Source organism: Podarcis melisellensis (assembly GCF_964234715.1).
Source record: "Podarcis melisellensis genome assembly, chromosome: 6".
Taxonomy (NCBI): Eukaryota; Metazoa; Chordata; class Lepidosauria; order Squamata; family Lacertidae; genus Podarcis; species Podarcis melisellensis.
In genome coordinates, this window is record NC_138538.1 from 21762390 (window position 1) to 21776444 (window position 14055).

At 43.0% G+C, this 14055-nt stretch overlaps 1 protein-coding gene across 1 annotated transcript in view; it reads left to right on the plus strand.

The window, feature by feature from the left end:
* The first annotated feature begins 3692 nt into the window (after positions 1-3692).
* HNF4A (hepatocyte nuclear factor 4 alpha) overlaps positions 3693-14055 on the plus strand; it is a 62822-nt gene continuing 52459 nt past the window's right edge. Inside the window, exon 1 of the mRNA XM_081917049.1 lies at positions 3693-3823. Coding sequence (XP_081773175.1) covers positions 3775-3823 — 49 coding nt within the window. The 5' untranslated portion in view covers positions 3693-3774. The remainder of the gene's footprint in view (positions 3824-14055) is intronic.

Below are 14055 nucleotides of genomic sequence, written 5' to 3' on the forward strand. Positions count from 1 at the left end.
TTATTTAAGGTAGATAAGGACAAGATGAAATTATACAATTGAATATAAATATAGATGGGAAATGGCTATGTATAGTGAATACTTATCTACTTTTAAAAGTTTTCACCTATGATATTTTTATTTTACTTCTTTATTTTTTCTTTGTTCTTTTTTCCTTTTTTTCTGATATCTTATCTTTCATTTCACTCCTTTATTGTGAATAGCATTTTATAGAGGTATAAATAACTGTAAAAATGAAAAGAGACAAAGTATTCTCTAATTTTTTCCCCTTGGTTATATGTATTTTCTTTTTCTTTTGTATTTTCCTTTGTTGTAAATATGTATGTTTTCTAATTTGTACTTGTTGTAAATAAAAATATGCCCTTTTCCCTTATGGGGTATCCAAGAGCCCATATAGAGTCCTTACATAGGTTCCCTATTAGTAGGAGAAAATAACAGGCCAACCAGAGAATATTGAGAAGCAAAGCAGCTAGTAAGCTTGATCTTTATTGATCTGTTGCAACAGGGTGCTCCCCTCACACGCAGGAGGCAGAGGACCCCCAAGAATGCTGTGCAAGGGCTTATAAAGACTTTTGAAATTCCCATCCTCTAGATCACGACCACCCCTAGAAACATTATGCATACATCACAGAAGGGGTGTAACCTAAAACCACCCCTCAGATACATCCCACCTACATCACAGAAATTTAAATGTTTTTCTCTTGTCCTTGTTTATCTCTTGTCTGGCAGGTTACTTGATTGGATTTCCTGGGGAGCCTGGCCATTCTTTTGTAGTGGTAAAATACTTATTTCCTGGGCCAGGTCACAGGCTCACACCTTATTCATATCTTAAATGTGTCCTTAAGACAGGATTTGTGAGGAAAGAGACAATGGGGAGACTTTTCCAGTTTGACCTTGCAGAGAAAACATTTGGTCAGTTTAAGAATCAAAATGGTTCCAGGTTGGCCTTCCTGTGTTGATCTATGTATGTGTGGTTATGAACATTGCCATATATCTAAGACCATAAAATTCCTATCACATACTTAATAAAAATTATTTTAAAAGAAATCTCGATATTGAAATATTGTTAGCGTATCAATGTGCCCCGTGTATCAATGTGCCCCACTTCCCCCCTACATTCGCCTGAACCACGTTTGAAACCTCCCATTCATATACACAAGCAGACATCTGCCAACATCCATGAAGAATGCCAATGGACATATTCACTCATCTTTCACTCTCCATTCACATTTACGCCCCACAGATATCCACCGGCTTCTTGTCAACCAGCTTCAAATGATGAATGTCAACCAGCTTACATCCACAACGTCAGCCTGCTTCAACCTTGTGGCACCCGCTGGTTCACTAATGTGAACTCCACCGGCTTCTACCTACCAACATTTGCCAGCTTCTGCTAGGTCCATTACTAGACATAAGCCAGCTTCCAATTGTGGGTATCAGCCATCTTCTTCAAGCTACGATCCTGCTCAGGACGTAAGCTTGCCTTACTGTCACTCCATAGCACTCCACTGCCTCTGTCCATCTGCCACTTCTTGTTCTTCAAGTGGAAGAAGACCAGGCAGTGCTGAAGGTCACAGCTGTTGTCTGCTGTGTTCTGCTAGGGTAGAGGAACAGGCCCACCTTTATATCCACTCAGGCTTTTGTGATGTCACAAGTAGTCCATAACCAACAGCAACAGCTGAGGAGGCATCATCATAATCTCCTCAGGCCTCACTATTGTGTTTCTATCTCAGCCGTAATTGATATATGTGCTTGTTTATTATTAAAAATATTTAAAGACCACCCATAATCTGTACTGGTACCAGAGAGGGCACACCATGAAAAATGTCGTAGGGGGACCATTTTCAGCAAAAGGGCTACATTCCCCTGTAGGGAACCCAACAGGAACCGGATGCAGGTGGAGGGTCAGAGGCAGAGGGGAGGGATGCAGCACATGAGTTACAGACTTCCCAACTTTCACAAGATGTATAGCACTTATATTTGATTTGTAGTAATAATTTCCAAATTCTTATCTACTATATATTTTGGTAAGTGGTCCGCCTGTTGGCCTGTCTGTTCTCGCAAAGTTTTGTCACCTCACAAGATATCGCCGCCAAACTCGGCATGAGTTGTGGGTGGCAGTCATTGTTGACATTTGGATGTCGGGTACCATTTTGAATCAAGATGGCAAACTGAAACATGACTTTGGCGTAGGTTCGGCTGCCTCCAGAGATATTGTCGTCAAACTCAGCAGAAGGGTTCCTGAGGTGGGGACAGCTGTCTCCATTGATGTTTGGATGCCAGGCACCATTTTGAATCAAGATGGTGAACCGAAACATGACTTCGGCATGACTTTGCCCAATGCTTGGCATGATGGGTTCAAACTCATAAATTGCCATATCCATTTAAAAATCACAATATTTTTTGGTTTCTAGTCATTCCTAGGCAGTGCCAGGCACTCCCCACATTTTATACACATTTTATAGATCAGCATATACAAATTTTATGTAAATCTTTGACTTTTTTGGGGGGGGGTGATGCATTTCCTCTTTTTTGGTGACACACTAAATGGCCACCTTTACCCAAACTTGTTTGCCCTGTAGGAGAGAACAAATTGTCATCTATGCCGTATTTTTCTTGCACCCCCCAAAATAAAAGCAGTATACTCAAATTGAATCTTCCACTGGGAATAATTTAACACCAGGAACACGACTTGTCAAGTATGGAATATACAACAATAAATGTGTATCCAGAGTTCCACCAGTAAATCTGTGTATAACTGTCAGTGCAAAAGCATCCCCAGGACTTAGCTAATCCACAGTTGTGACTGCCCTAACCATTTGGCATTCCTTTGGGATTTAACTTTTGTTTTATTTGCTTGGCACCAACATTGCTATCATTTCGGAACCACACAAAGACATTTTTATTCTCGTGTTTAAATTATTTCCCCTGCTGCTATAGTTTACTGGGGGGGGGGTATTATTATTTTTTGGTACATGTGTGTCATTTGCATTTCTTAAATGTTTTGATGCAGACTCCTTCGGGAGCCTGAGTAAATATACTTTAAAATAAATATATATAGAATGTACATACACCTACACATAAGCCCCGGTCCTTAGAAATGCCTATCCTCAACCACACACATTTACTACACACCCAGATCTCTCTGTTTACAATGTACATGTGCGCTGCCATGAATTAATACACAACCCTCTATGCTTTTACATATAATCAAATGTACACCTGGGTATGTACGCACAGCACATCAACAATGATGGCGTGCAGGGCCTCAAGCGCGTGCACGCACAGACACAAAGCCTTTGTTCTCTGTGTTTGCTTGGCGAGGGCAATAAATGCCCCGTGTCTCTGCAGCTGTGAAACTGACCTAGTTCACAGCTCCCAAAGGAGAGTTCTCTACCTTGCCAGGCTCCGGGGCTACTTCCCTTTAGCCTCGTCTTGGAGGAATAAGAAGGAAAGTAATCGCCCGGCAATGGGGTCACCCAAGGCCTGAAACTAGGTGTCGGTAGGAGTCCCAAAAGTGTGCCATAAAGTCATGTTTGAGTTTCAAGCTTGGAAGCAGTTACTATAGCTACCGTGGCAGACAGCACCTTGCAGGTTGGTTTCCATATGAGCTTGGTTACTATTTAACATCTCCACCCACATTAGGCCTGATTAAGTGAATCAATAAGATAACAGAGGAGGCAGGTTTGCTCACCCTTCCGCCCGCCTCCTTCACCCAGCTTTTCTTGTAATTTTACACTTTCTCTGTTTTCTCCAGAATTATACTGATGAGAAATGGTCAATGTAATCACACAGCTAAGTGCGAAGATGGAGGCGCCATATGGTGAGTACGCAGGTTACCATCTTCTTTCCTTGTTGCTGATGAGAGAGAGCCTTAAGAGAAGCTGAGAGATTATGGGCAGCGTTGTGTATGATGAGGGCATGCCAGTCACACATTGTCGATCTGGGGAGCCTTATTCCGCCCCCCACAGTCTCTAAACGCTTTAACCACGCGGTGTGTTTCATTGTAACGTGCTTCCCCTCAGGTTATTGTGTCGTCTTCAGTCAGAAGTTACCCTTCCTAAAAAAGAGAAAACAACCTCTCTCTTTTCGATTATGTGTGTGAGCAAAAGTTTTCAGGCTGAAATGGCCTGATTCAAACGGATGGCCTGGGAGAGCCTTTAACATGCAAACCGGAAAAGGAGGCTCTTTCCTCGTTCTTTGTGTAGTCTGATGCGTGAGAGAGAAATGAGGTTTCCAAGGGAAGAGTTGAAATTGATACTAAACAGAAGGACTTGACCCAAACCCATCACTCACAAAGCTTTGCAGAGTGGCTGAACATAGTAATGCCAAAAGATATCTTAGTTGACGCAAGTTTAGTTCATGAATGGGAGGCAGCTGGTTTTTTGTAGGGATCTAGTGAGATAGCTCTAAGACTCCTTTGTAAGTTCTGTCAGCATAAAGGTAGAAACCTTTCAGTAGATATCTTCAATTAGGGATACTTTCTGGAGGGGCATGAAGTGTTCTCAGGGCCTTGGGCCAAAGTCCCGCTCCCCCAATTGCATTTTGCAGAACCGAGTTGGCGATCCCCATATTTGTATGCATGGAAAATATTTTTAGTGGTGGTAAAATATAAACACCCATCTAGGGCTCAGTCATATATCCATGAGCTAGAAAGCATCTACCAACATTGTGGAGCTGATGGGTTTGTTTCAAATACAACACATGCATAATATTCTCTCAGCATATTTTCCTATGTCTGCAGACATCATCCTGTGTTTGCAGCTCATACCAGACTGTAATCTAGGTGAAGATCCCTTTTATCAGATGGATTGAAACTGGTCTTAAAAATACGGTTTGGGGTGTGAGGAATTCAAATCTGATATTATTTTTGTAGCTGGACAGCATTTAGCTTGGTAAGTCTATGTTTGATGAAGAAGCACATAAGCTACTTTCGGAAAACAAAGATTTTTAGTTTTACCTTCTGAAAATATCAGGTAATGCTAAAGAAATAAGGAAATATGATCTAATACAACTGTGAGTACTTCAAAATAATTTTTAACAGTTTCTATGCAATTTTAGTCAAATTTTAATATAACTAAACTACATTAATTTAACCAAATTATGTTTTGAATTCCCAAGACATGCTACAACTTTTTAGCACCCCTCATTTGGGGAATTTGATTGTTGAAAAATTCAACACACCCAAAAGAGCAGTTGGTTCATTGGGTCCTGAAACTTGAGGGCCTGAGAAACTAAGCGTCTGATGCCTGGCCAGGTTACCCCTAACAAAGAATATCTCTTAAGGGAAAGTGCAGAAAAAACCTCTAGGTATTTCAAAATTGACTCTTGCATGTTTTTCCCACAGATGCACACTTTTCTTTATTTCCAGTCTTGAGTATAGAAACACTTCAACCACAGATCACCCATGGTAGTGACCTTAACATAAGATCAATAAAAACAAAATAGTTACTGCATACAAATTTTACAATCTAAAAGACACCACACAAAAGGAAAAAGGAGGAGGAAGGAGGAGGAAACAAGCAAACCCAGGCACTTATTTTTAAGTTACACACTAGTTCTTATAACGACAAGCTGGTCATGATCTTTCCTTCAAGGAGGTCAAGGTAGTATGCATGATTCTTTTCCCTCTCCCTTTTAATTTCCACAGCAACTTTATGAAGTAAATTATGATGAGCTACAGTGATGGGATTAATATCACCCAGCTTTGTGGGTGTGGATTTGATCCTGGGTCGCCCCAGTTCTGGTCCAGCACTCTCCAGGACGCCATACTGGCTCCCAAAGTTTTAAAGATAATTTTCTGAGGATTTAAGGGTGATTGTTGTGACGAGCTAAAAGAAATATACACAAGATTATATATGGATGGAGTGTTATTTTGAATTCACCATAACATTACAGTAGGCAGACCACAGTTAAAGCATCCAGACCTCCAGCTGGAGACTGAGTTCTGTGCAATGCAAAAAAAACCCCTTACTTCAACAATAGGCATTGCCTGATCCATATTAATTTGATCGTGCTTTCCTGCAGCAGCTGTGGTTTTTTTTGTTTTGTTTTGTTAGCCAGCCCTCGCTTTCACTCATGCTGCCATAGGTTAAGATGGTGATCACACACATGCTTATTGCATGCTTAAGAGCACAGATTCAGTTTTGATACCAGATTGCAACCACTTGGAAAAGCTACGGCTGCAACCCAGCACCCAAATCTGACTTCCACCGAATTCAGGGGATGGTATCAGCAATGACATGTACACAACCAACTCAGTCTGGCGCAACGCAGGTGGAAGTTAGCATAGGCTGATTAAAAAGTCACACCTCCCATGGGTTCAAAAGGTCATGTCTGCTGTAGATCTCAACAGTCTTGTTACAGAGGTGTAGGGACACAAAGACGTTAAAAGTTCTGGCAAACCTGTAGGCAAAGTCATCCCCAGCATTTTGTGAATGCATATACAGTCATACCTCGGGTTAAAGTAGCTTCAGGTTGAGAGTTTTCAGGTTGTGTTCCACGGCGACCCGGAAGTAATGGAATGGGTTACTTCCGGGTTTTGCTGCTCGCACATATGTTCAAAATGATGTCACACAGATGCGCATAAGCGGTGAATCGCGACCTGCACACGCGTGCAGGCGCGGGTTGCGTTCTGCTCAGGATGTGAATGGGGCTCCGGAACGGATCCCGTTCACATCCAGAGGTACCACTGTACTTTACAGAGAGACTTCCTGATATTTAGTGCTATAAACCCCATGTTCTGTTAATGCATAAGCATTTTATCTTCAGTTATACTTAGCTATGACGAAAGCTTGCATTGATCACTCAGCATAGGTTTGAATTATGAATTTTTTATTTGCAATACTGCTTTATTCAGCCTGTTAAGATGCCTATAAGGAGTCGGTCTTCTTTTAAACCACTCGGCTGATCACCAGATGTATTTCATTTAGGTGAGTTGAGTGGCTGGTTGGTTGGTTGGAAGAGCGATGGAATATTCTGTCCATCCTCTGCTACTCCACTGCTCTTTTATGCTGGTTGGGAGAGAAATTAGGTTTGGTTCACATTTCTATGCAAATCTACCTAATTCGCACGTCCCCAAACAATATGTGAACAGGAATGCATCTTTCCCTCAAAATTCACACCTTTCTGAATTTTTCAATGCAGTTCTCCAACCAAATGTTTACAAAAATGCACGGATTAAAGGAAACTGCATAAAAGCACATATAACAACAATGAAAAATAACATTAAAAATGTAGTATATTAGAGGGAAATGCTGGCAAAAATATGTGCATTAGGAACCATTTCATTAAAAAAGTGAATATTGAAAGAAGCGTGCACTAAAAAGCTGATTAATTTTCAGGATACTGTAATTGCTTAAAAATTGCATCATGATGTGGAAATGTGAAGAACTAAATAGTGGAAAAATGAAAAATTGGGAGAAACCAAAACTGACAGATTTATCCATCCCTAGTGAGGGAAGGAGAAACCCCTTCTTCCCTGCCCAGCACAGAAACCAAATCTCCATCTAAATTCTACTCACAGTTGAACCATCAAAATTAATGGGCTTAAGTTAAGCTAGAGCAACGTTCACTAAATTAGCAAAACCAATAAATATATGAGACGCTACCAATATAACAAAGCAGCAACAACTGAATGTCAGCTGTATGCTACTGTTGATTCCCTCAAATTAGGATGTGAAGACAAAAAGGGGTTAACAGACCAGACTCCAATACAGGAGTGGTTAATTGCATCTAGGTGACCAGGCAGAGGAATTTTACATCAGGTAGCAGGAAGTCTCTGTCAACTGAACGTGTCAGGGCCTGCGGACTTTAACATTGCATGCATTTTATATGAGTGGAATGGATCCTCAGTTATAGACACATTCTGACAGTGAGCACCAGCCTTGTTTTTAAGTCCATTTGGCAGTGGCTGCTGCAAACACCTGAATGATCTGTGAAATAATAAATGGTCAGGTCACCATGTCCACTTCTGTTTGAATTAAAGGAAGCAGCTGTCCGCCAGCTTCCAACATAAAAATGATTTGCTGGGGCTGAAGCACCATTTATTAAGTGGTATCATCACCGGTTTCCGAACTGGCTCTAAACCTGGATTGCAGGAGAGGAAAGGGGTGGCCCATGGAGCAAAGAGCTGGCTCAATTTCGGGCTGAGTTACTGTAGCTTTAGGGGGTGCGTGGAAGGGAAAGGTTTTGCACATGTGGATTTTTCACTCAGTGCACTGCATGGGGGAGGAAACTGCACCTGCTGTAGTCATGCATTCTGCACACCTCTTTAAGTCATACCCTCCAAAATTCCTCAGATGAAAATAGGAACATTTCTCATTCCCCCCAACTGATGCTCCTTGACCCCGCCCCCTTTTTTGTCCCCTTCCTCTGATCATTTCTACCACCACTTCACCAATGGGACACACCACATATGCCTTTCACTGTCCTGAGAAAATCCCTCAGTCCCAATTTTATTTAATTTTATTCTTTGGTTTACGAAAAGAAAAACACACACCAAAAAAATAAATTTTAGAAAGGGACAAGGTTAGATCCAGATGCACAAAGCATTAAAAAAAGACTCCTTGCGCTCCACTCTGCTCCCACTTTCTTCACGACCTCTGTCTGCCCCTCAGAGCTGACATGGCACACAGGACTGGGCAATGGTTGTGGCAGCCTCGCCTCCTCCTCACCTGCGCTCCAGCAGCTGCTAAAAGCTGCCCAAGTGAGGAGACCGGAAGCAGCAGCCATGGAGAGGCAATGGGATGCTCCCTCACTGCTGTTGCCGTTCAGAACAAGCACATCTTCCTCCATGAGTTTGGCGGTGGCAGCACTGGCAGGGGGAAAAGGGACATTCCAGGGTAAAATCAGAAGCCAGGATGGCTTTCATAATTCCGGGACTGTCCCTGGAAAATCAGGACACTTGTATGTTTAAGGTGCATGTTCTGAATCTAGCTGCCACCCCAGATGGAAATATGCTCTCTTCAGGCGGCAGCTGTCATTTCTATCCGCTGGATTGGGGAAGAACGACTGCTTTGCGCGCCACCAGCCAGCCACGTCTTCCCCATCTGTTTTAAGTGATTAAACAAAGGGTGCGCTCTCCTCCCCAGACTTTTCTTGTTTAAATGTTGGCCACGAGAAAAAGCCTGCCAAGTCTAGCAGAGTCTAAAGATTTAGAGGGAGGAAACAACAAAGAGGAAATGGGAGCAAATGCAGAAGAGCAACCGCCTGTTGGCAGAGGGAAGGGCAGTCCTTCTAAATAGCTAGGTTACAAAGTTATCCAAACATAAGACGAAGGAAAACAGAGGATGGATTCAGGGACTCCATAAGTCCTAAAGCCCAGCGGAATTTGGAAAAGGATTAAGGAACCTCTCTGTTCTGCATGAGCTAATGTCAGGCTGAACTCTTCAGAGTGCTATTGAGGAACCAATTTCTGAGCAGCTGCAAGACAGACATTGCTAATTGCCCCAGGATGCAAAGCAGCAGCAGCAACAGACCATAAAACCCATGTTAACACCAAAAACCCATATGAAGAAGAGCAATAACTCAGTGGCAGAGCATGTGCTTTTCACCAATAAGGTCCCAAGTTCAATCCTCAGCAACTCCAGCTGAAAGAATCTCAGATGAACCCAAAGAGTCACTGCAAGTCAGAGGAGATGGCAATACCAAGCTTGATGGACAAGGAGGGTATGATTTAGACTACGTGTTGCTGGGGAGAAACAGTGGAAGAGGGCAAGTGGGCTTCTCACAGCCATCTAATCTGCCGCTATGAGAAAACAGATGTTGGTCTAGATACATCCTTGGTCTGATTCAGCTCTTCTCATATTCTGAAGGCAGAATCATATGTTCATCACTTTTGCCGTTCTCACTCTCTATCCCCAGCTAATTCACACAACTACGTTGGTATTCTGGGATCATGGACGGACTGGATCCATTATGAAAGGGATCAAAGGATGCCTTTGCCATGTATCTAGCGCATAACTCAACCACATTCACTGCTCAACATGCTTTGCTGCAGAGTAACAAGTGTGAGTTGACTTTCAAATGGATGTGTGGGGAAGCAATGGTGTAATCAAATGACTGCCCTACCCAGGAGAGATGCTGGTTTGTTAGCGGCAAAAGAGTTGCCTGGCTTGTTTGCCAGGAGCAAATCCTAAAGTAAAATGTTCTTGGCCTAGTAACTTTTGTTGTTGTGGGGTGTGTGGGTGTCGCTGCTTGGCGGTGGCATTGTGGATTTTGCAAGGCTATCACAGGATTTGCAAGCTATTCAAATGCTTTGGGTGGAGGGGGACATAAACAATGAGGACAAATCCCACCATGTTGTCTTCAGCGTCTCTCACACCTTGTGGTTTTCAGCAGTAATCTGCATGCTTCAGGGAAAGAGAGCAAGCAACACAAGGAGATGGGGATTAGACATGTCCTTCCCACTTGCCACAACCCAAGCGCTGGGTAAACGCTGCTAATCCCACAGCGATTGTCAATAAAGTCCTTATACAGTGCCTGCTGCAGGTTAATCCACAGGTACATACACAAATGGCACAGGAAGGATAGCTCCTTTATAGTACTCAGTAATTTTGGGAACTTCAAAACAAATGGTGACCCTGTTAGGAAGGGTCCTTTTGAAAACCAATGATACAATTGATCCTTAACTGCAGATGTTTATCAGTGCAGCAACAATGCATCTGCCAAGCACAGAGAGCTTGGTGTAGCGATAAAGTGTGCAAGATCAGTATCTTGAAGAAATTATAAGAGCTGCTGCAGTGTTAAGGTACTACGTTTAGTGAGAGAGGCATATATCAGAAAACTTGTATTTACTGTGTAGTTAATTCTCTTTGCAGTCCCTCCTCCCATTTATTATTTCACTTCTATTTCTGCTCATTCAAATATGTGGTGCTCCACATGGTACAATCCTTTCACAGGACTGTACCACATCAGAATCCACATGGGATGTGGTTTGTTTCAAAACACTTCCCTCATGTCAAAATCTCCCTGTTTGATGTAGTGTTGGGGGACATAGGATGATGTTGTGGCCATTGCTGTGGATGTCATTCTCTCAGATGAGACAAATTCAAATAGGATATGCCTATCAAAGTCTTGACCACTACAACTGAGCCTCTCATCTTCAGAAATAGTATCATGATTTAGGCTAATAGCAAACTCATCTCCATATACAGATCCTTAGGTAGCCCAAACAGCACCACCCAAGCACAAGAGAGAGGCATCAGCAGGCTTCGGGGAAACCTTAAAGGATGGGCTAGCCCCAAAAAGGTCAGTGAGGCTCAAATCAAAACTTTATTAGCAAAGCCAACAGGCCACAGCTATACAAGAGTTAAAAGTGAAAATAGGGATAAAAGGAAGAAAAGAACAAGCAAAAGGAGGTCCGTCAGATGAACAAGTCTGTCACTCAGATGGTGGCCCTCAATAAGGTCAGTGAGGACTAAGCATGCTCAGTGGCCAACAAATGCTTACTGAGTAGTGTTGAATAACTAGAAGAGAGGGTGGAAAGAACGGAGTATCCTGCAGATGGCATGGCTGATGGGTTGGCACAATGAACAAAGAACTGAACACCACAGCAAATTGTCGCAGGTCCAACTTATTTCTCGGAGTGTGAGATGCTGGCGACAGTAATGGGAGATGGCTATATCTGTCCTGTCCTGCTTGCAAGCTCGTCTGGCACTGCGTTTTCATGGACCTCCAGCCTAATCCAAGATACCAATTCTTTTGAGCAACTGATTGGGTGCACGATGATGAAGCTGGCATAGAAAGGTCCCCTTTATCAACAGTTGAAAGAGTTCATCTGTATAATTGCAAAAACCACTAAGGGCTGTCAAATAGACTGGAGCATGGGTAGGCAAACTAAGGCCCGGGGGCCGAATCTGGCCCAATCGCCTTCTAAATCCGGCCCGCGGACAGTCCAGGAATCATCGTGTTTTTACATGCGTAGAATGTGTCTTTTTATTTAAAATGCATCTCTGGGTTATTTGTGGGGCCTGCCTGGTGTTTTTACATGAGTAGAATGTGTGTTTTTATTTAAAATGCATCTCTGGGTTATTTGTGGGGCAGAGGAATTTGTACTTCTTTTTTTCAAAATATAGCCTGGCCCCCCACAAGGTCTGAGGGACACTGGACAGTCCCCCTGCTGAAAAGGTTTGCTGACCCCTGGAGGAACTGGACATGGAGGAAAGGGTTTCCTTCATGAGCACAAATGGTCCCATGTATGAGAGGAGCCAACAGGTGCATGTGAGCCAAGCCAGTTGCTATGGGGCAACAGCCAGTGCCGACTATATAAGTGATGAAGGCACTTCAGTTCATTAGTGTGCCGGGTTCTTTGTCTATGTGTTAGGGTCAATCCATGAGTTGAAGTGTGTGTTGCGTCTTGAATTGCTGGAGCAACAGGGTCCCTTCCAACTGACTTACTTGCAGTACATGTGAAAAGGATCTAGGGGTCTTGGTGGACCACAAGCTTAACATGAGTCAACAGTGTGATGCAGCAGCAAAAAAGCTAATGCTATTCTAGGCTGCATCAACAGAAGTATAGTGTCCAGGATCAAGGGAAGTAATAGAGTAACAGTACCACTGTATTCTGCCATAGTCAGACCACAATTGGAATACTGTGTCGAGTTCTGGGCACCACAATTTAAGATGGATGTTGACAAGCTGGAACGTGTGCAGAGGAGGGCAACCAAGATGATCAAGCGCACAGATGCGCTTTTCGGCACCACGGGAGTGAATCCCTGCGCTGTGCTGTGCCGGTTTAGTGCAGCGCGAGAGCTGGCAGCTCGATTCGGGGGTGGCTCGTTGGCTGGTCAAATGACCTCTGCGGGGTGCTTCTGGCCCATGGGCCTTAGGTTGCTGACCCCTAGACTAGATAACCCCTAGTGTCCCTTCCAACTCTAAGATTCTATGAAATGTTTTGTACTTGTATATACATACATCTGTATCTCCAAAGCCTACAAGCTGTTTGTATATATCAACATCCAGAACTGGAATACTGAAGCCTGTTCTTCTGCAGCAGTAAACTATTTGGGAACTTAAGCTGCCTCTGTGTGGTGACTGGAACTGGGGGCAACTTCCACTATATGGGTATCTCACCTAAGATTCCCAGCAAAACAGCCATTCTGTTAGGGTTTGAATCACTTTAACGTGAAACTGGAGGATGGCCAGGGAAGAAGTCACTCTGTGCCGTGCCCCTCCGCCAAGTTCTGCAGGGTAGCTAGTCAGACCAGTAAAAAAAGCCTCTTGTGCAGTATCAGCAGACCATAGCAGGTCATCTTGCAAGGTCTAGCATCAACAAAAAGTGTTCACATCAGGGTTGCTGTCTTGTCTCTGAGTAATGAGGAGATGCTTTTGCTGATCCTGGTCCTGTCCAGCACCTGTTTTCTCTTTACTCAGTCTCTGCTAGGACCGTACTGTATGTTCACATGTGAAAATGTGGGTTCTCAGGGGTTCCAAAATATGCCTTGACAGCACCTTCTCATCCCCTCCCTTTTTCCTTTTTTCACCTCTCTTTACTCTTTGTCTCTTTGTTTACCAATCAGTGCAGTTCTTTTGCTGTACCGACACCACATAACCAAACAGATTTGATTAAAACAATTCTTTTAGAAGATAGTTAAAAAGACTCTTCAGCATGCACACGAAAGCTCATACCTAAAACTACTCAGTTGGTCTCTAAGGTGCTACATTATAATTTTAAAACTCTTTTGGAAGGCTTCTTTTAAAGACTTTCTTAGATCATATAACTTTTTTGAAGACTTGATTCTTTTTAGGGAGTTTTTAGGTTTTTAGGAAGAGCCTTTAACTAGAATCAATTTAATTTATTTCGACTACTTCAGACCAACACAACTACCTACTTGAATCAAACAGATTTGACTTTATGACACCATGAAGCCAGTTCAGAGTGAGGGCAATGCCCTCTGCCATCTCTCCAAATGGGCAAATATTTTACCCTGCTCACAGACGCTCAAATCCTGAGAAACTACTAAAAAGTAGTCATGCTATTCACAGGTCAGAAAAAATCTGTGAGTAAATGCTCCCCTCCCTAGTCTCTGCCTTGCCTTGCTTCTCCCCTTCCTT